A 26304-nucleotide genomic window follows, 5' to 3' on the forward strand; every position below is an offset into this window, starting at 1 on the left:
TATCAAATCAAAACTCATTCAGAGATTTTCGATTTGATATATTATGTCTTATGATTAAATCTCAATAAAAAAAGTGTGGTCTCTCAAAGTTTAATTCAGCAACAACATTATTACTAGTCTTTCGAAGATCAACAACACATTCTAACAACTATGAAATCTTAGCTAATACAACTATAATTTACTTTGAGAAACTATAACTTTTAATTCGTATTGAAATACAAAACACTTAATATATCAAATTAAAACTTATTCAAAATTTTTTTATTTGATATATTGTGTGTTTAATAGTTCAATATGAATTAAAAGTTATGACTTTTTAAAGTTGAATTTGTAGCAGTTACGATTTTGTAGCTACTAGAATATATATGTTGAGTAAACTTTGAGAAGTAATAACTTTTGATTCATATTGAACCATGTGGCATACAATATATCAAATTTAAGATCTCTAAACGAGTTTTAATTTGATATATTGTACGTCCTGTGGTTCAATCCCAGTTAAAAGTTATACTCTCTTAAAATTTTAAGTCGGTAACAATTTTGCTATACCTTCGAAAAACATTAATACTATGTTGCTGAAAAATCTAAAAACAAATAAAAGGTATTATTTGAATAAAATGTAAACAAGAATAGAGAAAAGTAAAAATGAAAAAAAGAGATAAGTAAAAAGGCAAAAAGAGACTACACATTTCAAAAACCACATAAGTGATAGTAGAAAATACATAATTACTTGTGTTCTTTGGTAAAATACCGTTTTAAAAATCATCAAAGTCTAATTTTATTTTTTTTTATTAAAAATACAACTCACCTGATATAATTATTCAACTATCTTCGTAACTGATACAACCAAGTTGACACATAGTTATATTAGCTATAAAATAGAAATTGCTACAAATGGTAAATGTTAGATACGAGACCATATTTTTTAATTCTTAAACTCTGTGATGGAATATATAATATATCGAAACTCATTTCTATAAATAAATTACGAATAAGATCTAAAGTTCCTTTTGTTTTGACACAAAACACAGAGCGATCCTGATTATTGATTGCGCTGCCGGGAGATGGATCACGGTCAGAGAAGAAAACGAACAGAGCAAGCTGCACTCGACTTAATTAACTCTCTCGAGACCGCGACGCATGCCGTAGCTCCGCTCACAGGCGACGGCATGGCGGTAGCGGCGTACCGCAGAGGCACTTATTGTGGAGGTAGCTCGCCGCAGCGTGGTACGCCATCGCCCTCCCCGTCGGGATCTCCCCGCACAGCGTGTTGTAAGACAAGTCGAGCACCCGCAGCTTGTACAAGTCCTTGAGTGACTTCGGGACGCCGCCCCGGAGGCGGTTGTGGCTCAGGTCCAGGTATTCCATCTGCCACGGCATCTCCGCCTTCGTCAGGTCGAACCCGAACTCGTTCCGCGACAGATCCAGCTTCACCGTCGGCCGCGTCCGGTTGAACAAGAACGCCGGGTCACCACTCAGCCGGTTCCGCCCCAAGTCGATCGTGTTCACGTCCCCCTCGCCGTACGATGCGGGGATCTCCCCGCTCAACCTGTTGTTCGACAGTACGAGGAACTGGTACTCGCCGTGGAGCAACCCCGGCGGTATCGAGCCGGAGAGATGGTTGCCGCTGAGATCCAAGTACCGGAGGTACGGAAGCCGGGCCAGCTGCGGGGGGATGGCGCCGGAGAGCTTGTTGTTTGGCAGGGTGAGCGCGCTGAGGTTGGTGCCGACGAGGAAGGCCGGGACTTGGCCGGAAACAGAGGTGTTGGAGATCCACAGGAGGTAGAGGCGGGAGAGGCGGGCGAAGGAGGGAGGGATGGGCCCGGAGAGGCCGGGCATGTCCTCGAGGGAGAGGCTTTCCAGGAACGGGAGGTCTCCTAACGCGGCGGGGACTGGGGTGCCGGGGGCGACGCCGGCGTCGTAGATGTAGACGTTGTAGACGCGGCCGGTGGTGGTATCGCAGTAGAGGTTGTCCCAGGCGCAGCAGTTGGTGTTGGGGAGCCACGTGGCGAGCAAGGGAGGGCTGCCGAGGGCGTGCTTGACTGCGAGGAGGGCGGCACGGTCGCCGGCGTTGCAATCGAAGGCGGAGAGCACGGCGGGAGCTGTGACGAGGATAAGGAACGCAGAGGAGAGCAGAGCAGTCCAAGGATAAGCCATTTGCTCGTCAAGTAGTGACCTGGAGCTGGCTTGGAATTCCAATTATAGCACGCCGGAAGAGACAAAGGCCGACGGTGGTCAAGAATTGTTAAATACCAACGTTTGACCTTAGTAGTGCAGTTCACGTGATCAAAACGTGTATAATACTTTTGGATCTTGAAGTTTATACCAGCATTTTCCCACAAAAATTAAGAAGAAGAAAGAATGTGTACACAACCTCAATCGATTCAATTAACACAGGAAACACAGAGGACTGCTGCTATTTGGCGGCTGGCTGGAAATCTCTACTTGTATAAAGTTAGTTCACTGTGTGTCGTGGTGCTCAAGCCGAGAAGCTGCCGGCAAGCGACGCGAGTCTTTCCAAGCCTTTTGCCCCGGACGCAGAAGGCCCTGAAGTGCTCGACTGCAAAGTTCCCTTCTTCCCTTGACCTTGAGAGCTAAAGCTGCCCACGATCACCTGCAGCAGCAGTTTCGATCATTTTCATTCACTTGCCTTCTTCACCAAAAAGCAACAAGAAACATATAGTAGTAACGTTACCTGCACCGGTGAGGCCGCTATCAATGCGCCCGCCACCCGGCCGCCTATGACATGCCCGTCGGGATCGGCTAATGAAACACATTGACTGCCTGTTTGACGATGCTGGCCTCCTCCACTCTGGGTCAGCAGGAATGATCCAGAGAGTGACAAGATTTCAAAACGACCCTGTTAAAAAGGGCATGAAATTGTAAACAACGTTACACCAAGTGTTATATCAGGTTTAAGCATCGAACAGGTGATACAGGCATTTCCACAGTTGATTCAAAAGATCAACTTAAGTCACAAAATGTAGTGATGAAAGGTGCGTAGTAGATTCGGAGCCTGACCTCGTAAGTTAAGGTGCTACCGTGTGTATCAGCCTGACAGAGAGAGGCATTTGCAATTGCACCATTTGCAGACAGGACGCAAATCGCACGTCTGCTTTGCTGCGAGAATTCCATGATCTTTGCTGATACATCCTGAAAAGTATAAGAAAGCAGATATAAGCAGTTTGGTGTTGACTGAGCTAGAGACGAACATTGAAATTACAAGCAATATAATCTGCAAAACTTGTGAGGTTCAAGTTAGCAGGTGCAACAAAAGGATTCGATATTGAAGCCTAGTGATCCCGTCCGGAAGCTGAGTCGGATGACGACGGATCTTGTTGTGCGAAAGGTTGACAGAGAGTCGTTGAAGTGCTGGATACGCTGGATACCCTCTTGGAAAAGTTCGTACGGGCGGCCTCTGAAGAAAGATGATCAGGACGATGACGCTATTGTTCTGCATACACTCAGATGAGTCTACCGGTCGTTAGAGACCAAGAACCAGGGAAAAAGTCTCCGGGTCAGGCTCTCTGACGCTCAAGTCAGGTACTTTTCCCTCAGAAATCGCAGAGAAAGGATGAGAAGTAAATGACTAGTGAAAAATGACGAGTGAGCGTACCTGCATAAGGGACAAGACATCCCTTTTTATACTGCAACGAAGATTCCTGGGTCTGACGGGTGTCAGGGAATGTCGGCTGTCAGGCTTTGTCTGACGGTGGTTGACACGTGGCTCTTCCTAATAAGCTGGCGGCAAAACCAAAGGTGTATTAAACCCCTACTGTTGGTATATTCCCTGACACCTTGATTATTCCCTCTGACAAGCGGTTGCGATTCCTCGGCTGATTTGTCCTGTAGCCCTTGACCGATCCAGGATCTGGACTTGCCCTGTTTTTATATACTGTTGCCTTCAACTTGTATATTCCGATCTGTGTTAAGCTCGTGTCCGGATCTGCCCTTGTCGTCTGCTATCTCGATCTGCCTTCCAGGTCTATGTTCAGACTGGTGACTTTTGGCTTGGGGTGTCCCGACCTGCACGCTGGGCCTGTTTGCCGACCCACATCTGTCTGTTGTTATCCAAGGTGTGAGTGTCCCGACCTGCACGCTGGGTCTGTCTGCCGACCCACACTTGTCTGCTGTTATCCAGGGCATGAATGTCCCGACCTGCATGCTGGGTCTGTCCGCCAACCCACATCTGTCTGCTGTTATCCAGGGCATGAACGTCCCGACCTGCACGCTGGGTCTGTCTGCCGACCCACATCTGTCTGTTGTTATCCAAGGCATGAACGTCCCGACCTGTACGCTGGGTCTACTTGCCGCCCCACATCTATCTGCTGTTATCCAGGGTATGAACGTCCCGACCTGCACGTTGGGTTTGCCTGCTGACCCACATCTGTCTGCTGTTATCCAGGGCATGAACGTCCTGACCTGCACGCTAGGTCTGCCTGCCGACCCACATCTGTCTGCTGTTATCCAGGGCATGAACGTCCCGACCTGCACGTTGGGTCTGCCTCAGACCTATTGGCTTGTATTCTCCGTCCTTAGCTATATCGGGTCCGCGGGCCCATTTACCGCTTATTACTCTGTTAAGGCCGGTCTTATGATCTCCTCCTTTGACCGCCCTATCCGCTGAGACTTTGACTTTGGACACGTCAGCTGGACTTTTGACCTTCCTACCTTCCACATCAGCTTGACTGCTGACCCGCCACGGAGACCTGACTTTTGACCTTCCTGTCCTCCAAATCAGTTTGACTGTTGACCCTCTTTCGACCTTGACTTCGGGCCACATTATCCTATTGACTTCACAAAACACGCATCGTATCACCTAGCAATAACATAATAGTTCTTTGATTATATCTGATTACCTCATGAGGATGTTTGAGTTGAATAGTTGATGCATGACATCGTGAAACCTGCTTTTCTACAAAATATCTCACCAGTCACACCTATGCATGCTTGGAGACCTAATCAGACTAGCACCTTCCTAGTTCTTCAACTACAGTCAAAATGAGTCTTACTATTTAGCTGACCCAAATAGTATAAGTGAAGCTAAAAAGATGGCTTAAACTTGGAGAAAACAACTATTTAGCTGATTATTGTTCTTCATCAATAATCTTTAGATTGAAACTTCATAACTATTTTACTGCTTAATTCGTGTTCAACTAAGTTCCACCTATTGAATTATTCTATACTAGTGATGAAAGCATCATGATGTAGCAAAAATTTCAAAAATAATAGTGATATGGTGCATCATGGTAGGATCCGATCGTCGAGAGTCAAGGAGACATGACAGTCAGAAATCAAGAGAAGATGACAGTCAACAGTCAGGAGGGCGTGACAGTCAGCAGTTAGGGAAAGAAGAGGTAGGACCGCCTGGTGTTATCAGCCGCATGATGCCAGTCGAGTACTTACAGATCAAGATCCCAGATTTGAAGCAGAATGTGCAATTGGGGTGATGCCTGACTTGCTCCAACTGGCTGGGTTTTCACAGTTCGGTTATATCCAAACCCGGTTCTCTCAATAGGCCAACTCTCAGTTAGCTCTTGAGCGCAAGCGATCTCCCCACAGTTCTCCCTGCCCCTCAAGACTTAGGCCACGTGCTATACCTGACAGATCATCCCAAGTTGCTCCTAGTCATACCCAGACGAGACAGAAGGCGCTACGCGATAACAAAGTCAGGAAATTGTAACCGTCTGTCAGAGAATAACTGCTGTATGTCAGGGAATATTTCAATGATTTGCGGTCATCTGCGGATGAAATCTTCTTCCAATCCACAAGAGGGTGTCACGTGTCCTCCATCACCAAACATGTCCTGACACCCGACATTCCCTGACATTAGTCAAACTCCAGAGGTACGCACTGTCATATAAAAAGGGGATCCTCTCCTTTGAGCATGTACGCTCTTTCGCACATTTGCACTTGTCTTCTACTTTTCTTTCTACTTGAGAAAAAATGACCTGATTTGAGCGTCGGATGGCTGCTCCGGAGACTTTTTTCCTGGTTTGTGGCTTCTAACGTTCCGTGTGCTTGTCTTAGTGTGCGCAGAGCTCAAGTACCGCTGGCTTAGTTACCGCCGTCCGTTAGTGCCACGGGGTTGTCCGTTCTCTGGGACACATACGATAAGAGTGTCATATTTACCTCTCCATCAACACCAGCGACAGCTCATCCGACCTTCGTATGACTCAGATTCCGGACAATATCAAATAGAATGCTGTTAAACTCATTTCTCGTTTAACAAAACAAACAAGACTTACCTCTCCAGTTTTAACTGCAATAACATGAGGCATAAATCCAGTTCCAGTTGAACCTGCAAGTAATTTACCTTGTAAGAAACACAAATGCCATGGCGGACCGAAGACAAGCAATTCTTGATGTCATCAAAGTTGCAATTTCTAGAGCCAAATAGATAACCATACTAAATAGAATACCGTGAATTAGATAAATCCAACTGATTTCAATTGACAACCAAGGAAGAAAACAACAGAAACTTCATGGAAGACTTGTAAACTTTTCCAAGAAGCAAACAACTTACAATACAAATTACAGGTTACAGTGAGAATGTAGCTTACCAAGAGCTTTTATGTGTCGCTTGTTGGTTGAACCTCGTGGACGACCTCTAGCCCTTTTGGCACCCTCTGCAGCAACTGTTGCAGCTACATGAGTAGCCGGAGAGAACATTCCGGTGCTCGGAGGAGGAGCCGCCGGACTTGTAGATAGCGGTGGCACGCCGAGTACTGGCGTGCCATCGGTACCATACTTCCTTGGACGGCCACGCTTTCTCTTGAAGGACTCCCCGGAGCTATTGCCGGGAGAAAGGACGCCGCCGCCGCCTGCCACTGCATGGAATTGACGAGTGACACTGGAACTCCAACCAGTCACTCCCTGAGACATGGGAGTAACACTGGCACTGCCTGATGGTTCGTAGACGCGAACACCATTCTCATGATCAACAACCTTCGCGTTGAACAGAGAAGACAGATTTCTTTCCATGGGTTAGCTCCTTTTATGCTTCCCGACTGCTACAATCCCAACACTGACCGCCCGGCGGCAAACATGAATTGACGGAAACCTTCGCCGGGCATTAAGAAAGTGCAAGAAGATCAGATTTTTATTTTCACGGATACATTTCTGAGCAATTCTATACTCCTACAATGAAAAGAAAGTAGAATTCAAACTGATTTCTCAAAATTTTCCGGCGTTTCCTGAAACAACATAGGAAAAAGGGGGGAAACAGCATCAAAATCGCAGCTTTTTAGATCTAGTTCAAAAGTTACATGACTTCAGAAGAGGAAATAAGAATTTCACGGCGAACACAAGAAAGCGTGGTAAAAAACAGGGGTTTTTGTTTTAAAAAATTATTCTGGTCAAGAACGACCGAGTTTTTGGGTGAAATAAAAATATGAAATTCGAAATTTGGTAATTAATTAAAATAAGAAATTATCAGATGAGAAATTTAGGAACCCGTTTGGTTTTCGGAAGATAAAAAAAATAAAGGTATTAAACCCTGAAACAACAAATTCAGAAGGAAATCTACAAGAAAAATTAGAGAAATTACGAGATCTGTTCCTCAGCCTTCTTTCACTCGATTTGCTCCCGGAAAAAAAAAGCACAATTAAAAAAGGTTTTTGAATTTGGCAGGGCGAAGCAGAGAAGCGTACCGAACAAATCGTGGGAGAGAAGAAATCTCAGTGGAAGAATCTTTCGCAGCTGGTGAGCAAAATTTGTCATGCACAATTCCAGATCACCCCCCAATAATTTCTAGTAATTTTTTAAGGAAAATAATATTATAAGCGATAAATTTGGAAGTATATATATTTTTTAAAAATATAAAATAAAAATTGGAAAGATTAAAATATTTCCATTAAATGCTCAAATTACAAATATCCAAACGAGACAAATAATATTTTAATCGAATATAAGCAATATTTTAAACATAGATATATTTTTAAAAATTATTAAAATAATTCTCTTATTTTAAGGTCCACCTCATCTAAAACGGATGCCAACCGTCAAGTTATAAGTCAACATCACGAAGAATATCTATCGGGCGGGTACGTGTCTGGACACGAATCTTATGGCACTCAATATTTTTCTTAAATGGATCGGATAATTTCCGGGTCCCAGTGATGGCCTTTCTGTGAATAAATAAAAGATTCCGGGCATTTTCGAACGGTTGGAATTGGATCAGAGGTTTTGGTGGCGACAGTCGATACTTGAGGCTTCGGATCGCCTGTCTCTGTTTAGACAACGCTTAAGTAAAATATGATCTACCATTGGTGTAGTAATTCGGGCCCACTAAAATGAACAACTCAGGTGAGACATTTAGCTGATTGGTGGTTCGGATGGGAAACGGACATTGACTTGGTTCGACTGTAAGGTAAACCTACCGCTTCAGCGCTTCTTTTCAATTCATTACTTAACGGGCTGCGGCGGGGCAACAAGGCAAGTAGAAGCGAGAGGAAGGCAGAGAGAGAGAGGCAGGCGGAGGAGGATGGATTCCGACTACGGCGTGCCCAGGGAGCTCTCAGATCTGCAAAAGCAGCGTTCGCTGTACCAACCGGAACTTCCGCCGTGCCTTCAGGTCTCGTTTCCGCTATTTTTGGGCTGTGTTTTTGTCTTCCTGCCGTCGCCGTTTTGTCCACCCTCGCTTGTTTTTGATCGGGTATAGAGAATAGTGCGTTTTCTATTTGTTGTGTGGGGGTTTTTCGGGGGAATTGCTGGATCGTCGTCCATGCTCTGCATTCCTGTTGGATCTGGAAGTTTTTTTGGTGGTTTGAGAGTTTGATAGTGCGAGATGAAACTGTCGTTTCAGATCTCTCTTCTTTGCATGCTTTACGCGCTCGATATTGTGTGTCATTTAAACGTTTCACGAAGAGCTCGGGCGGTTGTGGCGCACTGAGCAGTCTTCGTTTTTGTTTATTTTTACTGACAGTTTTTTCAGGACTGCTTAGGGAGGTAATGAAAGTATTCTTAAGCGTGTCGTTAGTCCTGGCTGGGAGAAATTCTTTCTGGACTAGTTAACTCTAGTGGAGATGCTGTTTTAGCACTTACGTTTGTTAATTTTTGTCCAATCATGCGACAAACGTTTTATTTTGAGGATCCTTTTTGTCAATTTTAGAAAAAGTTAGTTAAATGAAATGGTTCATTACGTTTTTTTATTGATAATGATATGGAATCTGAATGGATTTTTTTTTTTAAATTTTCCCCCTTTTTTGAACTCCTGAATTCGAACCTATCAACGACGAATTCTCAAAAGCTTAGACATATATGTGGAATTGTTAGGCTACCATTTTGCATGGATGCATTGTCTAAACATTGTAACTATTATAGCAAATTTTCATATAGTAAATAATTGTCTCTACTGCTTGTCTTCAAGAATATAAATACAGTTGCAAAAAATAATGACAATTGATGGTTATTTTACAGATTTTGACATTTACTTGAATCAACGTCCAGTAATGCCAGTTCATAATAATGCATTTCTATTCTTGCATAAAAATCATTTTTTTTTATCAGATGTCATGGATGTTCAGCAATTCCATTACCCACATTGATATTTTAGGTTTAGGGCTTCTACATTGTGTCCTTTATATACATGTAATTATCCCTTAGAACATATACATAGTCTATTGCAAGGATTGAAATGCCGAGCTGTGCCAATTGGCACGAGAGGAAATCACTATTTTGTGTGTCGTTGGCAAGCAAGACCATATTGGCATGACGAGACAACATGAGGGTCGAGTGTTGATGGGCATGCACAGTGAAATATGAGAGACAAGAGAAAGAGAGAAATTTGGAGAGAGACGATCATATGGAGGAGAGTGGAGAAGAGGATTGGAATTACAAAATTTGAAATTTAATTTAAACCCAAAATATAATATTTTTCATCTCCAAAATTTGAAAAAGCTTGAATTTTTCTATAATATTTTACATTTTCGATCAAATCTAGAATTATTCAAATGTTGTAGAACAGAGGACAATTTCTCATTTTCTTGTTTTCTGGTTGTTTATTCGGTAACCGGGCTGGTTTCATGCTACTAATGAAAATAGTCATTCATTCTTCTTAACAATAGATCCTGGGGATGGTTCATTATGCTATTGCTCTAGGTTTGCATACAACTACGTTTCTTTTAGTAAAATGTGTTTTAGACGCATGTGGTTCCAAGTTAATTTAATGCCAGATACAAAATTATCGTTGTATCATATTTTATTGGCTAAAACTCTATCATGGCTTGACCTTGGTCTATTGAACCCAACTCAGCAAGCATTCTTTATTTGATTCAGCTGTCTTAATATAGGTTATTTCTGTTGCTGGTCATTAGTCTTGTTGCTACTCATATTGTATTCTGGTATGTTCTAAGAGATTATTCTTGTATCCTCTCCTCAGGGCAATGCAGTCAGAGTTGAGTTTGGAGATGCAACAACTGCTGTTAATCCCACTAATGCACATGTCATTAGCCAAGTATTTCCACACACTTATGGGCAACCATTGGCACATTTTTTAAGGCCTAGTGCGAAAGTTCCAGATGCGCATATCATAGTGGAGCAACCAAATATTAGGTGTATTTTCTTATATAAATTCATCTTTCTAGTATTGACATCCTCTTAAAATACAAGAGCTATTTTATATCAGGTACATTACATTGTGGACCTTTCAACTTGACAACATTTACATGTGTCATCCAATGCACTACGAGTATGAAAATAGAGGTTTTGTAGAATTAGCAACTCAAAAATGATAGACTGTATATATACAGAATGTACTAGGAAATTTATAAGTTCGCTCTAGTCTAGTATTTTCTTAGAGGATAAGCTAATTGCAAACAAGAGGATCATTGTGATTGAAGTATGAACTGATGATCCAATTAGGAGGGTCTCTCAATTGGATGAGGCTGTATGGATGGAGGAAATTGGTACACTTGACCCAAGGATATATTTGTGAAGTATGGTGATACTTTTGCTGTTCAGCAATAACTGTGCCTTTACTGAAGCCACGCTGGATTGTGTTTTGATGAACAAGGATTAGGTGACTGGCTGGCTGAAACATTCATATCAGTAACCTGGCAGTCTGCCAGTTCATTGAGTCATGTGTAATCTGGTTTTGAAAATATTGATTATAACCTATCAGTCTAACTCGCAGTTATCTAGTCAATCTGCAACTTATTGGCTGGATTGAGGTGTATGCATGCCAACCTGATTTGTCATCTCATGGAGAGTCAACCTCTGACACATAAGTAATAAGCTTGAATTGATCAGAAATTTTTAACAAGTTGATTAACTTACATTATGCAAATTTTGTGTATGGAGATTAGTTAGATGCATGGATTGAAATACCGAACTGTGCTGCCTTAAATGGGCAATATTTACCATTCCAGCACAGGATTAGTATCGGTACCTACCCGCACCGCGACCGCAAGGTCTGTGAGGTTGTGACGGCCTCGCAAGGTCATCACGAGGCGGTCGTGGCCTCGCGAGGATGCTGTGTTGCGTAGGGTAGGACGCTCGCACGATGTTGCAGGAAAAAAAAAACTTAAGATAAACTTGATGAAACTTAAACTTTATATTAATATTTTCAATTAACTCCCCGCAATAATTGATAATCTAAATAAGCTTAATCAAAACCTAATAAAATTATTTCATTAATTTAATATATATATTTTTATTTATTTTAATTTTAAAAATATATAATAAAATTTATTATTTATTTACCATATAGAGGAGTACGATCTTGTATATTTTTCTTCTTTTTAGAAAATTATTTTATTTTTAATATTTAGATTAAATTTGTTATTTTTAAATAATATTATATTTAAAAAAATACCGAAATCATATCGGCATGACATGATATAGTATTGAAATCGTATCGTTCCGGTCATACACCAAAACTCTGATAGCTCGAGATTTTAAACCATGGTTAGATGTGTCTTGGGTTTATTGTTGATTCAGGATTTTAGCAAATTTTAAATTTAATAGTTTTTTTTCTTTATAAAAATCAATACTTAACATGCAATTTGTCTTAGTAGCTTTTTTCAAGCAACTTCTAACCATTTTGCTTCTTGTTGTAGGGTTGGTATAGTATTCTGTGGGAGGCAATCCCCAGGGGGGCACAACGTCATTTGGGGTCTTCATGATGCTATCAAAACCCACAACCCTAAAAGTACATTGCTTGGATTTGTTGGTATGTCCAGTATTTATTAAATATTCATTAAAAGTATATAAATATAGCTTTTTTGTTGCATTATCTGTAATGATATCTGGTTCAAATTGTTATACACCTCAACACTTGTGCTCTTAGTAGAATTTGCATCTTAATTCTACATATGATATTCATTGGTCAAATATAAATTGGTTATATGAGGTTTGTCTTTTTACCCTTATGCAAGTCTATTTATCTATGTAAATCTTGAGGTTACTACATCATGGAAAGAGGTGCAGTTCCTCAAAGGTAAATTTTCAAACCAACCATGGTGCATGGAGTATAGAAATGGTAATTGCCCAACAAAGTAAAATTGGGCATTCATACATTTCACAATTTTTAATTTGTCATTATTATTAATCCACTAAATCATTTAACTTTATAATTTTCTAAATCCTATTTCTTATGAGATATTAATCATAATCTATAGATGAATAGTTGTTTCCATTCTTGATTGAAAAGGTTAATTTAATTGTTCATTTGAGTGTTTCTTAGTGCTCATAAGTTTGGATATTTTAGATTTTTGCTGATTCTTTCTTATACTTGGGTCTAAAATCTTAGCCCTTTGGAGTTTTATGCTGTTCTTTATGCATTTTACTAATGCCAAGTTAGTACTTACCATCCAATCTTAGCATCTCTTCTATGCTTTTGTCTTGACTTTCTACCAGCACAATCAGAAAAAGAATACTAATTTCATTTTATGCATCTCTTCTATGCATTTTACTAACTTTCATTTTATGAGTTTTGATCAGTGTGCTGTTTTAATTGCTTATTATTGTTATGACTACTTTTTTTGGGTACAATCAGAAAAAGAATACTTCAATAAACATCCTGCTATAGGAAAAGGAATTTTGCCATAGTGGAAGCCTCCAAAGATCTAAATTATTATTTTTTTTCATGCAACAGACTTGTTTGTTAGGTTGTTCTCTATATCCAAGAATGTGTTAAGTCCATTCAATCTTAATTCTTGGAGTTTTTTTTTTTTAAAAAAAAATAAGGCTCAAAGTGTACTAATATCTTTCAAATGCTTTTTGGACCTACCTCAACAATCAAATGCTTTTTGTCCCAGAAATTATTGTTCTAGTTGTTATGTTTAAATCATATTTGTTTTGCTTTACAAAATTGTGTTTACTAGGTAGCTACTTGGATGATTTAGATGGTCTACAATTTTGATGAATTGTATATGTATCCTTTAACATTATTTATTCTCATTCCTTGCAGGAGGTACCGAAGGATTATTTGCAAAGCAAACAGTGGAAATAACTGACGATATCCTGTCAACTTATAAAAATCAAGGTTTTTTGAAGGATACCTATGATCTGACAGTTTTTCTTCTACTTTATTCATATATTTCTTCTAACTATAATTTTTCCTTGGCTTTGTAGGTGGCTATGATTTACTTGGCCGGACAAAGGATCAGATAAGATCAACAGAACAAGTCAATGCTGCAATGTTGGCCTGCAAAGACTTGATGTTAGACGGCCTTGTCATTATTGGAGGTATTGTCTAATTATGCAAAAGTATGTCTATTCAGATAGCCAGGATTAACTGTTGATTATCCTTTTTTTTTTTTTTTTTTTTTTGCAATTCTCTAGGAGTTACTTCCAACACAGATGCTGCCCAGCTTGCTGAGACATTTGCGGAGTTAAAATGCCCAACAAAGGTTCCAGATTTTGAGTTTGTTGATTCAACAAACTAACTAATATTTTTTGTATCTATTTGGTGTCCAAAGGACTTTAATTTGACAAATTGATGTATCTACTATTGCAAATTTTGGTGGATCTTTATGAGGAAAAAGGTTGTTTTGTTTGATCTTCTAGAAGTATTAAATGCGAAGAAATTTTGCTGACAGGTGGTTGGAGTTCCTGTAACCTTGAATGGAGATCTAAAGAATCAGTTTGTTGAAACAAATGTTGGGTTTGACACAATATGCAAGGTATTGTTTTTTTAGTGAACTTAGTTACATAATTTTTCCTAAGATGAATTGCAACTGGAGTTACCTTTTATTTTCTTTTAAATTCAGAGAATCATATTTCTCATAGCCTTTTTATTTTGATTTTCAAAATACATTCTGGTTGCGTCTTACACTTTCCCATGGTTGTGGCTGATATTGTTCAATGAAATATCCTAACAAAAATTACTCTCGTCATTCTATTTGCAGGTTAACTCACAACTGATAAGTAACGTATGCACAGATGCCCTCTCAGCTGAAAAGGTACTGTCTTGCTCCTTTAGCTTAAAACCAAAGCTTTGTGATAACGTAGAGTGATGGTTGTGTGTTGTGTTTGAACATAGCACTGAAAAATACAAAAAAAATCCACCTAGTTTTCACTTTATGTCCTTGATTCCTTTCAAGGATAAAAATTATATAAATTATATACTCTATTTCAGAAAGTATCATTTTGTTGTTTTTTCCATGCTTTTCTCTTTGTGCCATGTGCCCACTTTTGGAAGGTGACATGTCACAGAAACTTGAAGAAAATTTGCATCAGTGTTCATCCTAGTATATACTTTAGTGAGAGCTATATTCTTTGTGTATCCTCTTGTGCTGTACAAGAATGAATATACCATCTCTCAATCCTTGGGTTTCATCATTCATTTGCTCTCTTGTGTCAATTCTTCTATTGCAAGTTTGGATAAATGGTTGCTATTCCTGTCAAATATACAAATCCATTTCCTTTAGTGTTCCTCCATATCTGGTGGTTGACACAGATGAGAAACTTTGATTCACTCTATAGATGATGTTGTAAATCAAAACTAGGGTTTGCATTAGTTGGTGGATCATACTGGAAGGGGAGATATCTAGAAAACATTGAGTGGTGATTGAACCAGACATTTCCCTGTCCTTATTGTCCGTTGATATGAATCAACACTAATCTGGTATCATTCCAAGCTGATCTAGTAATCAGCACTGAATTGGAAATTTTTAGCATTTGTTCTTTTGTACATGGTGCTTTCAATCGTACACTATCTGAGGGCTTATTATGACTTGCTTTGCTTTATTTTGTTTCTTTGACTTATTTAAGATTTCATTTGCTTTTCAGTATTATTACTTTATTCGCCTGATGGGCCGTAAGGCTTCCCATGTAGCTTTGGAATGCACTCTCCAGTCACATCCCAATCTGGTAAGTTCTTATTTCTGGTTGCATTTATCTGTTCTTGCTGCCTTTTATCTTCTTCTTCTTATTATTTTTATTTTCTATGTTACTCAGATTCTACTCTTGGTTTATTGTTACTGGTTCAGGTTATCCTAGGGGAGGAGGTCACATCATCTAAATCTACAATTTTTGATATTACAAAACAATTATGTGATGCAGTCCAGGCCAGGGCTGAGAAGGGTAACATGTGGATTCTCTCTTGCTGTACTGTTCTATGAATCATTTACTGATGTACCAATTGCTTCTGATACAGACAAGAATCACGGTGTCATCCTTATTCCGGAAGGGCTTGTGGAGAGTATACCAGAATTATATGCCTTGCTTCAGGTAAAATAAACCTTGCTTCATTATACTTTCGTTGCTTGTTAGATTGAAGCTCAGAGACTTGTTTTTAGATAATTTAATGGTCAAATGGATTAGGAAATTCATGCTCTTCATCACCGGGGAGTGTCTGTTGATGATATTTCCTCTCAACTTTCACCTTGGGCTTCTGCTTTATTTCAATTCTTGCCACCATTCATCAGGAAACAGGTATAGGTCTTTCTTGAGTTGCTTCTTTGTGTATTAGAATATATTTAGATGTTTATTCACTAGATGGTGGAAAATATTTCCTGAAATATTTATCAAATCTAAAACCGCATGTTGTACACTGCAGTTACTTCTACATCCTGAATCTGATGACTCTGCACAGCTTTCCCAAGTAAACGTTCAACATTTTGACATATTGAAAATATTTGAAGAGGAGTCATTTTCTTCTCTTACTTTTGCTTGGTGTTTTTCTATATAGATTGAGACAGAGAAGCTTCTTGCACATTTAGTTGAGACAGAAATGAACAAGCGTTTAGTAAGTTCAACTTAAATTCAAGAATTTCCAGTAGTTCAGACTGACAACTTAGTTTTTACTTTCTATTAATGGTCATGACCCTTTTATTTATTTTTATGCTGCATCTTTTATCCTCTATGCAAACAGTTTAAGTTGTGGATTATTTTACAGAAGGAAGGTACTTACAAAGGAAAAAAGTTCAATGCAATATGCCACTTTTTTGGGTATCAAGCTCGAGGATCCTTACCATCAAAATTTGATTGCGACTATGCCTTTGTATGTCTTACATTTTGCAACTGGTATGTTTAAGTTCCTCATCTGAGTTGTGACGTCTATCAAATTAATGCTCTTTTTAGGTTCTTGGCCATGTGTGCTATCACATATTAGCAGCTGGCTTGAATGGGTACATGGCTACCATTACAAATCTGAAAAACCCTGCCAACAAGTGGAAATGTGGTGCTGCTCCATTTACAGTAAGACCTGTGACTCATCAACTTGTTACTGAAATTCAAATGCTTTGAACGGCCAAACTGAACAAACTTGCAAACTCTGCTGGCCCAAATCGACACTTTTAGTTTTAGGATTAAATTGCAATTTATGGCAAATTCTAAGGGTTAAGTTAGAATTGTCCTTTACTGATGTACATAAATTTCATTTGACGAGAGGCTTCGATTATTGCTAGGCAATGATGACTGTGAAGAAACATTGGTCATGTCATCCTGGAGTCACCTCAATTGGAAAACCTGCCATCCATCCAGCCACAGTTGACTTGAAAGGAAAAGCATATGAGTATGTAGTTTCTCACTGATCCTTTTTTGAACTTTCTATTTCATTGCTAGGTATTTCTCTTTTTCTATTGAATGCACAAGGTTAACCAGATATAATAATTTGTGGAATCTTCATTCGTAGAGTAAGAATGCAAGTATTTCATTAGAATATTTGAGTCAAGGATCTTTTTGATTATTTCCTCCATCTGCAAACTATAGATTAACATGTTTTATCAGTCAACCTTACCTAAATTTGTATTCCAGGTTACTACGAAACAACTTCTCAAGACTTCTGATGGACGATATCTATAGAAACCCAGGGCCTGTCCAATTTGAAGGACCAGGTGCTGATGTTAAACCTCTCACACTGTGTGTTGAAGATAAAGACTACATGGGCAGGATCAAAAAGTTGCAGGAATATCTTGATGAGGTTATTTTTATATCATTTAATGGATTTTTTAAATTTGCTACTCTTGCATTCTTGTCATCCTTAGCATTTTTACTAGGAACTACTTTCCAGTAAAATAAACCCTTTCTGCGCTATTTCATTAGCTGGTTATGAATCACTTAGGATATTTTTTCTCTGTAATTCATAATTCTGGAAGAAAGAAATGATATATTACATTTTCAGCTTATTTTTTACTATATTTTGAATTTTATATAGGTAAGAAGCATTGTGAAGCCTGGCTGCTCGCAGGATGTCCTTAAAGCAGCTTTAAGTGCCATGTCTTACGTGACGGAAACTTTGACCCTAATGTCTTCCTCTCCAAACGTGCAGAAACTTCATTGAAACCTCTTTTCACCGTGAACTCTTGTCAAACCTTTTCCATTCTACCCTCTCAGTTTTACAAACTGATGATGATATATGTTCATTGCTTTTTTGAGTCTATGTTTTTCTATTCTTTTGTTCCTTCTTACATGAGAGGAATAAGAAAAAAAACAATTTCTGTTTTATTATTTGGATCCTTTGCCACCAGAGAAGAGTTACAGACAAACTGGTATCAGCATTTTGTGTTGTGACATTGCGAATGATAAAGTCAATATCCATCTTATATCTTGAGGTATGGCACTTGAAGAACTTCAACCAGATTGCATCCACTTGCATTGTCACCGACAAGGCAGTTACATTTGTCAAGGGCCGGGTTGAGTATCAGAAACAATTTGGCCATGACTTTCTGCAATCTCAAGTCTTCAACTAACCTTCAAGTTAAAACTGTAATTTGAGGCCGTAGAGGTTACACACATGCAATTTAGATGATAAATGCAAACTACTATGTGCTAAAAAAAATCCAAAAATTAAAAAAAGAGAGACTAACATTATCACAACAAAATGAACTAAATATCAACTGGAAATCGGGCACATACTGACTGGAGCTGGTTTTGACACCTTCAAATACCAGATTATTTCCATGACACTGTTTGTTTAATAACATCAGATCTATCTAAACATAGATACCACATGGAATTGAAGTGATGAAGCTACAGGTCGACTGTTACATTGAAGATGAACTTAACATTTAGTAATATGAAATCAACTGACAATAGAATTAGCTTCTCTTTCTTTCAGGGAAGCTGCGGAGTTGTCAGACTCCAAATCTGACTCCTCGATTCCTATATGTATATATGCTGAAGATTGGACACAGGTTTGGGTATCCAATCTTTCACACTGAGCGATCTGTGCTCGTGCTTTCGGCTCCCTCCATTAGAGCAACTTGATGACTCTGTAACTGACCATGACAAGGACAACCTGTAAAAAAAAGATTCATATGTAATTCATGATTGCTACCCAGAACAACGATACAGGATGAGTTGCTTCTTTAACAACATATTCATGTTCCTGATTGAAAGTGCACGAGAAACCAGAGAGAAATTTATCATAAAACATGAATCACTTTGATGTGTGACTGCGACCCCCTTGATCAGATTGACTATGCTACCAAACTACTGAAAACATCAGGAACAGTTTTGTCATTAATATCAATGATGCAATATAAATCCAAATCTACCTCTGCAGCATCCGTAAAGGTATCCTCACAGCAATCGGTGCTTAGAATATGTAACTTGGATGCATGAACTATATAATGAATCGGTGAGAACATGCCTGTCTTCTACATTGTTAAATATTGCACAAATAACTTGATCCTGACTGTTAACATCAACCTGTTCTTTAAGATCATGCATTTAAGCTACCAAAAAAAAAAAACATCCTCGCACAAGACTTTCTGATGAAGTGGAAATGCTTCACACTAGCAAATTTTCCAGAATTTTTACCTAGATCAACCTTTTCCATACAGACCATAGAGTCAAAGGTCTAGCAAATTTTTCTGAATTCACGAATAGCAATTTTTTCAAGCTGACAATTTTGAATGTTTCCTCTAATTATTTAGAGTAGACTATCCGACAGACAAGATCAATCAACAAAAAGGCATTACTCCTAACTATTTAGAGTCAATATAGATCTTATCCACTTATTTAATTCTGCTAAATATATATCTAGTGATATCTATATATTTCAAATCATTCTAATTCCAGCTACCATGTTAATTTAAACTAAATCAAAATATAATTTTGCCTATACTCACTCGTGCACTTTTTTTTTAAAAAAAATAACAAATTCCAGTTCTGCTCATCGTGCTATTCATACTCTTCATGTGCTCTTTTTCAGATTGTATTGAATGTATGTATGCACAACATGTCAAATGATATACACGAGTCTCTTAAATAGTCAAACTAGGAACAGTATGAAAAAGCCATTAACTAAATGGACTGTTGATTATAAGACAGCATGTCAGAAGTAAACATATGGTAAAAGGTTGAAGGTTCTAGCATATTCTCGTATAGTCGTATGCATAGAAATTATGAAATGAGCACACTAAGGATGAACTATATTTCATTTGTGCCAATTCAACAGTCAACTACCAATAATTAAGAAAGAATTCTATCAAATTGCCCACATATACAAGTATAAATTAGAAATAACCTCTAGAATGCAAAGATGATAACTTGCAAGGCAAGAATGTGCGCCACTAATGTGAAGTACTGCTCTTCTTAGTCCTGCTGCAATCTAAGGATACCTGTTACATGAAACAAATAGCTATCGGATCAGTTAAAACAAAAAGAAAGAACCACAGAGTTGGATCCATAATCTACCTCAAGATGATATCATGATGCTCATTTCAAACGGCTGTTTGATCTGAACCATTTCCCTGCACAAACTGTGGTGAGTGGCCAGGAACTATGAAGTGTGGCTGAGCTGGAACATTGGACGGTATTCCTGTACGATAAAACACAATGCCCACTCGCATTAGCTATGTGCCCATAAAATAAAAAGCTGCTGGGAGCTGCATATACATGAGCAAGGATCAAGAATGTCAGAGTTTTTCTGTCCTCCTTTTAGCTCAGAATATATTCATTAAGATTAAATGAAAATTTAACCTAAATGGATAATGATTTTCGTTGTCAGATTCTCTAAGTTAAAACTGAACCGTATAAAATGGCACACAAATTTCAGGTGAGTTCCATCAAGTATTGAAAATTTGAAATTTGCAAGCTTATCTTAGACAAGGGCACTCCATTTCAGCCAGTCAACTAAATAATAGTGCTAGATAATGACCATCAAACTATTATGACTTATTAACATGGAAAATGTACCAGCTGGATAGGGTGTTTGTATCACTGGTCGAGTTGCACCAGGCATTCCATTGACATTTGATCCACTCAATTGCACAATCTGGTGAGCTGGCATTGAGTAACCCTGAATTGTCATATAACCAGGCCCGCCTGAGATGGGCTGGCCAATTTGACCATGTGGATAAATGGCTGTGTTTACAGCTCCAGGAAGACCATAAACTTGAAGATAATGATGTCCTGTGTAAGGGTTATATACAGTCTGGACAAAAAAAAAATGGAGATAATCACAAGAGATGCAGCTGCTTAAACTTTCAAAAGAATATCTAGTTCAAAAATAGGATATCATGGCTTGTTGCCCTGAACCTGTGGATATAAGTACTCAGGTCCGTATGGATTGTAACTGCAAGGAAACCAACAAATCTCTTAAATGATTGACCTATGGAAAGTGATTGAATATCAACAATAACATTCTACATAATAAGTTGTGCCACTAATAGATGATAAAATGAGGAAAAAAATTTGAGGAAAAAGCTAAAATGGTACAAACATATCCAAAGATAGCTATAGAATCAACATCTAGAGAAATTAAATTGAGGGTGTGAAATGTAAAAAATAACCAAAATAAAAAACTTGCAAACATAATATTATTACTAGTGATATAGCTTTACATAGTTTTTAATGAAGTGATTTGATCCACCATGACAATTTGTGGCATTCATGATTGGGTCCTTTTGATATCATACTGCTTGTTTATTCAATCTATATTACAAATAGAAAGGTTTTTAATGTTTTGTTAAAATGTTAGAAAAAATGAAACAAATAAACAGCTATATTAGGTTTACTTAGTATTTCACAAGAAATTGTTACTTCTTTGATAAGATAAGATGCATTCACCATCCTTAATTTTCTTATAGAATAGAACTTTTGATGTTTTTTTTATCACATAGATTAAACAATTCATTTTATCGTGATATTTGTTGTTTCTATTGATTCTCATCTAATATAGTTGATCTTCGCATACACGACACTCTATATATAAGCTAGTTACTTTTGGCAAGAAAAAACTCACCAACTTAACAAAAGGAATTATATTCAATGAGTCACTCCTTTTCAATAATTCTCATCTCAATTCCCTTCAGTCTGATTCTTTTATTTCATTCTATGTTATTAAATAGGAACATAGAGTATTTCACTCTAGCATATGGTAATGGCACAACTTAACTGACTATAGAAACTATGAGATGCAAAAAAAAAACTTTTCCTCTTCCCTAATAATGGCAAGATGTTATGGAAGAGACCGAAAATAGCCATATCCATTCTAATCATTAGAATTTCAGATCATAAAGTTCCAACTTGAAAAGTCTGGATGCAGAGACACCGTATAGTTTTCTACTACACACATTCAGTCTAAATGTTTGTAGCACTCATTCTTTAAAACAAGGATACCATAAGGTAATCAAACACTAGATTCAAAGGTAAAATACAACAACAACCAAGCCTTACCCCACTAAGTGGGTTGGCTAAGATTCAAAGGTAAAATCATTCAGAAAAAATGGCTTTGAAAGATTTAGCCAATCAACTTACCTATATTGTGGATATGGAAACCCATGTTGGTAGCTAAATGGAACTGGCACTTGATGAGTGGGGCTTCCAACAAATGGCACTTGCTGAACAGGTACACCTCCAATGTAAGGGACTACTGGCCTTGGGCGGACTAAAAACAAAAAATGGAACAAAATATCAGTAATTTTATTGTAAAATAGACAATGACATGCCTTATGTGTTTGCTGAAGAAATGAGACAATAAATAATTATGTGTTCCATTTTACTACACATTCTAAAACTTCACTTCTAATCTCCTTTTCAGAATATTTTTGCTGGAAGAGGAATTATAAAAACAATGAATGAAACTAGGGAAATTTAATATATGATTGATAACATGACTACTAGGTCAGTGTGGCTATGAGAAAATAAAATAGACAAGGGATTAATCATCACAGAAAATGAAATGTTATTAGACCAAAGGAAGCAGGACCACATTAAAAAGCCTTGCATAACCATGATATCTTATGTAAAACAGGCAAGTATCAGAAGATCCATAGAGAAGAGTAAACTCAATTGTGGTTCCTCTTTTTTCTCCTGTATACTACTTCCTCTCCGCTTACACTGCAGCCTACTCTAGAAAAACTCAATGGTGGTTCCTCCATTTCTCTTCATCTCATGCTCTTCTCATTCTAGTATTCCACTCGCATTTGATAGTAAGCCTCATGCAATATGTAGAATGCATCTTGGTCATAGATTTCCACTTGGCAAATATAATATAGTAAAGACTTAAAACCACCATGATTAGGGATGTAAATGAGCCAAACCGCTCGTGAGCTATTCGAAGCTCGATTCGATAAAAGCTCGTTTGAGCTCGTTTAATGAGGCTCGTTAAGATAAACAAACCAAGCTCAAGCTTCACAATATTCGGCTCGTTAGCTCGTGAACATGTTCGTTAAACTCATAAATCAACTTTTAAATAAAAAATTAATAGTTTTGATATTGAATTTATAGATTTTACACTCTATTTATGAAAAATATAGACAAATATATTAAATTGATTTATTAGAATAAAATTATAAATTTTAATAAGAATATTATAATTTTTTAAACAATATATAATTTAGTTTTTAATGAATATTTAAATTTATAATTTATAATTTATATTTATTACGCTGGTTTAGATTCGATAAAAGCTCAAATAAGCTCGTGAGCCATGAATATATTTGTTAAATAAAGTTCGAGCTCGACTCGATTATAAACGATCTAAACTCAAACATCCAAGAGTTCGGCTCGGCTCAGCTCGATTACACCCCTAACCATGATGATGTATAGGTTCACAAACAAAGTAGCACATAAAGAAACAAAACTAAGTTCTTTTTAGAAGAACATTCTATCAGGAGAATGACTATCACTAACATGCAGTCCGTAACTAGTGTGCTGGGGAGAAGCTTAACATCAGTACGATCATTTCTTTAAAATGAATGCATGAAATGCAGTTTGTTGCTCTCCCTATATCTTCATTCCTTTATGTGCATTTTCAATGGGCAATTTCAGTTTTTTGAACCACAAGGTATTCTGCTGATCTCACCAACAAACAGTCCAAGTTAATGCAAAGTTCTCAAGGAGGACAGGAAATGAGATTCTATGATCTGGTCAAATTCATAAACTAAACAAATTGCATCTTAAGGCTCACAAAGTCACTGACTAAATTGTTACAAAGCTATGGAATTATCACTTGAAAATAGATAGGCTTGACAATGAGAATTAATAAGGCAATAACCTGGATGATGACATTCGCAAATAAAAAAAATTACAGGAAGAAGCATCTTGAGGTCATCACAGAATGTATATCCAAGGATCAAGGCACCCATGGAATAGAGAGTATAGGAGAAACTAAAGGACAAAAAATGGTTCAAAAGGCTCAATTAATTTGAAATAAGTCTCTCCAAAAATTCAAAATAAATGCCTTCATTTATATATTTATTTTATAAAAGATGTCTAACAATTTCATGAATAGGTTAGTGCAATTAATCAATCAAACTTCATGAAAGTTAACTGAATAAGAAACTGACTGTAAATCTTTGTTATGCATGTGTTTATAAAAAGGGAAATGATTTTTGATTTCCTTAAATGGCACACTAAGCGCACTTAATAACTTAAAGAAAAAATGGAAAGAAACTCTGCAAACAATATATGTAGCAAGAGATTCTGGTCTCAAACAGTCATACAAAAGACTTTAGTGCATAGAAACAAGAGATTTTGTCAGTGTCAATGTAGCATCATCACCGTAGTGCAAAAAGTTGGCAACAAAGGAGAACAATGAATTCGGTGGAAAGCAAATAAGAAACATTTAGCATTTCAGACAGACACTTTTCTACAATTGTTTTTTTCAATGTGAAAATGATGCAATAGAATCGAAGTGTAGTTGGTATACCGCCAAATGGAAGAGTAGAGTGTGGCCTTCCAAGGGAAGCCAAGTTACAATTTGCTCGCCGGCCATCAATAACTGGTGTTGGATCAACGCATGCCCGCTTTGCAGATTCAGGATCTCGAAAAGTGACCTAATCCCACCGTACAAACAAACACAAAAGAACAGCTAAAGCAACGATCTCCCTTCCGCACACTGCAATATTCCGCAAGAACGCAAACCCAAGCGATACTCACGAAGCCATAACCCTTGGATCGGCCGGTGTTCTTGTCCGTGATCACGACGGCCTCGAGTATCTCCCCGAATTGCTCGAAGTGGCGGCGGAGCATCTCGCTCTTGGTCTCCCACGCGAGGCCGCCGACGAAGACCTTCGTGTACGTGGTGTCCCCAAAGGGCGAATTCAGGAAGTGGATGCCGGAGCTGGAGCTCGACGCTGATCCGGAGGCCGACCCAGGCCCCGAATGGTGAAAAGCCATCGAGAAACCCAAAAGCACGAATTCAGACTCGAAAGCGATACAAGGGACGGATCGAGCGCCGGAACCCTAGCTAGGGCTTTCAAAATCCTAGCTTTAGGGGTTCGGACGATCAAAAATGCTAACTTTACAAGGACTAGAAGAAATCTCGCACAGAAAACGAACGAACAAGGAGGACAAACGGGATCAAACTCGCAACTGAAAGGAATTGAACCTATCGAGGAAGAACACATATATTTATCGGAAATTAGTACAATTTCCACAAAATTAAATAGAAAAGGTGGGGTAGGTCAGACGAAATTATGGAGAGGGGCCTCGTTGCACTGTGTGGACGCCAAATGCATCCTTTAAGAACCCTAATTGGCGAATATTCAATGGTAATCACTCCTCGAGCGTGGAAATTTTCTGACTCGAGGATTGATTAGACAAACCAAACTGCCTGTGAAATACTGAAACCCTATTCAAGTTTCTTCATGTTTAAGCATCCACTTCCATCGATTGCTTTAGCCACTTCCAACCTTTTTATCAATTAATGCAAATCAATGGGCTAGCGATCGATTGCGATTTGCGTGGACCAATTGCATTTAAAAAAACTAATAAAGAATTTTAAATCAATTGTTTTCAATTATTTATTCAAACATAAAATTGCATGCAATATTTATCCGAACATGTGATATCGTTCTTACCATCGAAATATTGATAAATGTCTCCTCAATTTTCTAAACACAATTCAAATAATGTTTGGACACAATTATTAGATTGATCTATTGTGATTCGTCATCATGATTAATGTTTGGACAAAACTACGCAGCAGATAACTTCAAAACAATTAATTGATTAAATTAGCCACTGGTTTTAAATTAATCACCGGCCACAAGAGGCACTAATAACCACCATTAATGGTCAAAAACAAAAGAAAGCATAGATTTTATTTGCGACCTTCAAACCTTTTTAATCCATTATTTAACATGTCATGAAAACACACTAATTAAAAACCTTTTCCTACTCACAAGTCAAAAACCTGTTATTCATCGTAATCATCATTTTTTATTAAGATATTGGAAGATGGTGCTTAATCATAGACAGCTCAAGATCTGGTTTTTTTTTCCTGCTGAAAAGGTGATGATCTTGTGGAAAAAGATTGCATCTTGCAGCTTTTGGTGGTGCAGGGGAAGAGATAGGGTTCTCAGATCAGATGGGTGAAAAAGGTGGGAGAACAAGTTGCACTGATTGTGTTGCAACTCCGGCTTTTGATATATGAATATATAAATTTTTAGAAAGAGAGCTTTGGTG

General features: G+C 38.1%; 4 protein-coding genes across 4 annotated transcripts; 1 reads left to right on the forward strand and 3 right to left on the reverse strand.

Annotated features, from left to right (window-relative positions):
* Window positions 1–956: 956 nt before the first annotated feature.
* Window positions 957–2857, reverse strand: LOC122038853 (polygalacturonase inhibitor 1-like). Its single transcript, XM_042598809.1, has 2 exons — window positions 2693–2857; window positions 957–2611 (listed from the first exon to the last, which is right to left on the reverse strand). Exon 2 carries the CDS (start codon window positions 2152–2154, stop codon window positions 1153–1155), a length of 1002 nt encoding a protein of 333 aa, XP_042454743.1. The 5' UTR covers window positions 2155–2611; window positions 2693–2857; the 3' UTR covers window positions 957–1152.
* Window positions 2858–3017: 160 nt separating this feature from the next.
* On the reverse strand, window positions 3018–7695 carry LOC122038854 (AT-hook motif nuclear-localized protein 10-like). The gene is made up of 3 exons (XM_042598810.1): window positions 7547–7695; window positions 6561–7193; window positions 3018–3150 (listed from the first exon to the last, which is right to left on the reverse strand). Exons 2-3 carry the CDS (start codon window positions 6979–6981, stop codon window positions 3047–3049), a joined length of 525 nt encoding a protein of 174 aa, XP_042454744.1. The 5' UTR covers window positions 6982–7193; window positions 7547–7695; the 3' UTR covers window positions 3018–3046.
* A 723-nt stretch (window positions 7696–8418) lies between these two features.
* LOC122038856 (pyrophosphate--fructose 6-phosphate 1-phosphotransferase subunit alpha-like) lies at window positions 8419–17889 on the forward strand. The gene is made up of 19 exons (XM_042598811.1): window positions 8419–8572; window positions 10379–10551; window positions 12057–12169; window positions 13409–13483; window positions 13573–13686; window positions 13783–13850; window positions 14040–14123; window positions 14349–14402; window positions 15232–15312; window positions 15432–15525; window positions 15599–15672; window positions 15766–15876; window positions 16001–16045; window positions 16133–16189; window positions 16340–16444; window positions 16525–16641; window positions 16851–16957; window positions 17200–17365; window positions 17600–17889. The coding sequence occupies exons 1-19, from the start codon at window positions 8483–8485 to the stop codon at window positions 17723–17725; spliced, it is 1854 nt and encodes a 617-aa protein (XP_042454745.1). The 5' UTR covers window positions 8419–8482; the 3' UTR covers window positions 17726–17889.
* A 363-nt stretch (window positions 17890–18252) lies between these two features.
* Window positions 18253–25509, reverse strand: LOC122038857 (RNA-binding protein 24-like). Its single transcript, XM_042598812.1, has 8 exons — window positions 24775–25509; window positions 24545–24671; window positions 22150–22279; window positions 20929–20965; window positions 20587–20824; window positions 20086–20209; window positions 19916–20009; window positions 18253–18682 (listed from the first exon to the last, which is right to left on the reverse strand). Exons 1-6 carry the CDS (start codon window positions 25012–25014, stop codon window positions 20112–20114), a joined length of 870 nt encoding a protein of 289 aa, XP_042454746.1. The 5' UTR covers window positions 25015–25509; the 3' UTR covers window positions 18253–18682; window positions 19916–20009; window positions 20086–20111.
* Between the last annotated feature and the right edge of the window lie 795 nt (window positions 25510–26304).

Source organism: Zingiber officinale, chromosome 1A, assembly GCF_018446385.1.
Source record: "Zingiber officinale cultivar Zhangliang chromosome 1A, Zo_v1.1, whole genome shotgun sequence".
Taxonomy (NCBI): Eukaryota; Viridiplantae; Streptophyta; class Magnoliopsida; order Zingiberales; family Zingiberaceae; genus Zingiber; species Zingiber officinale.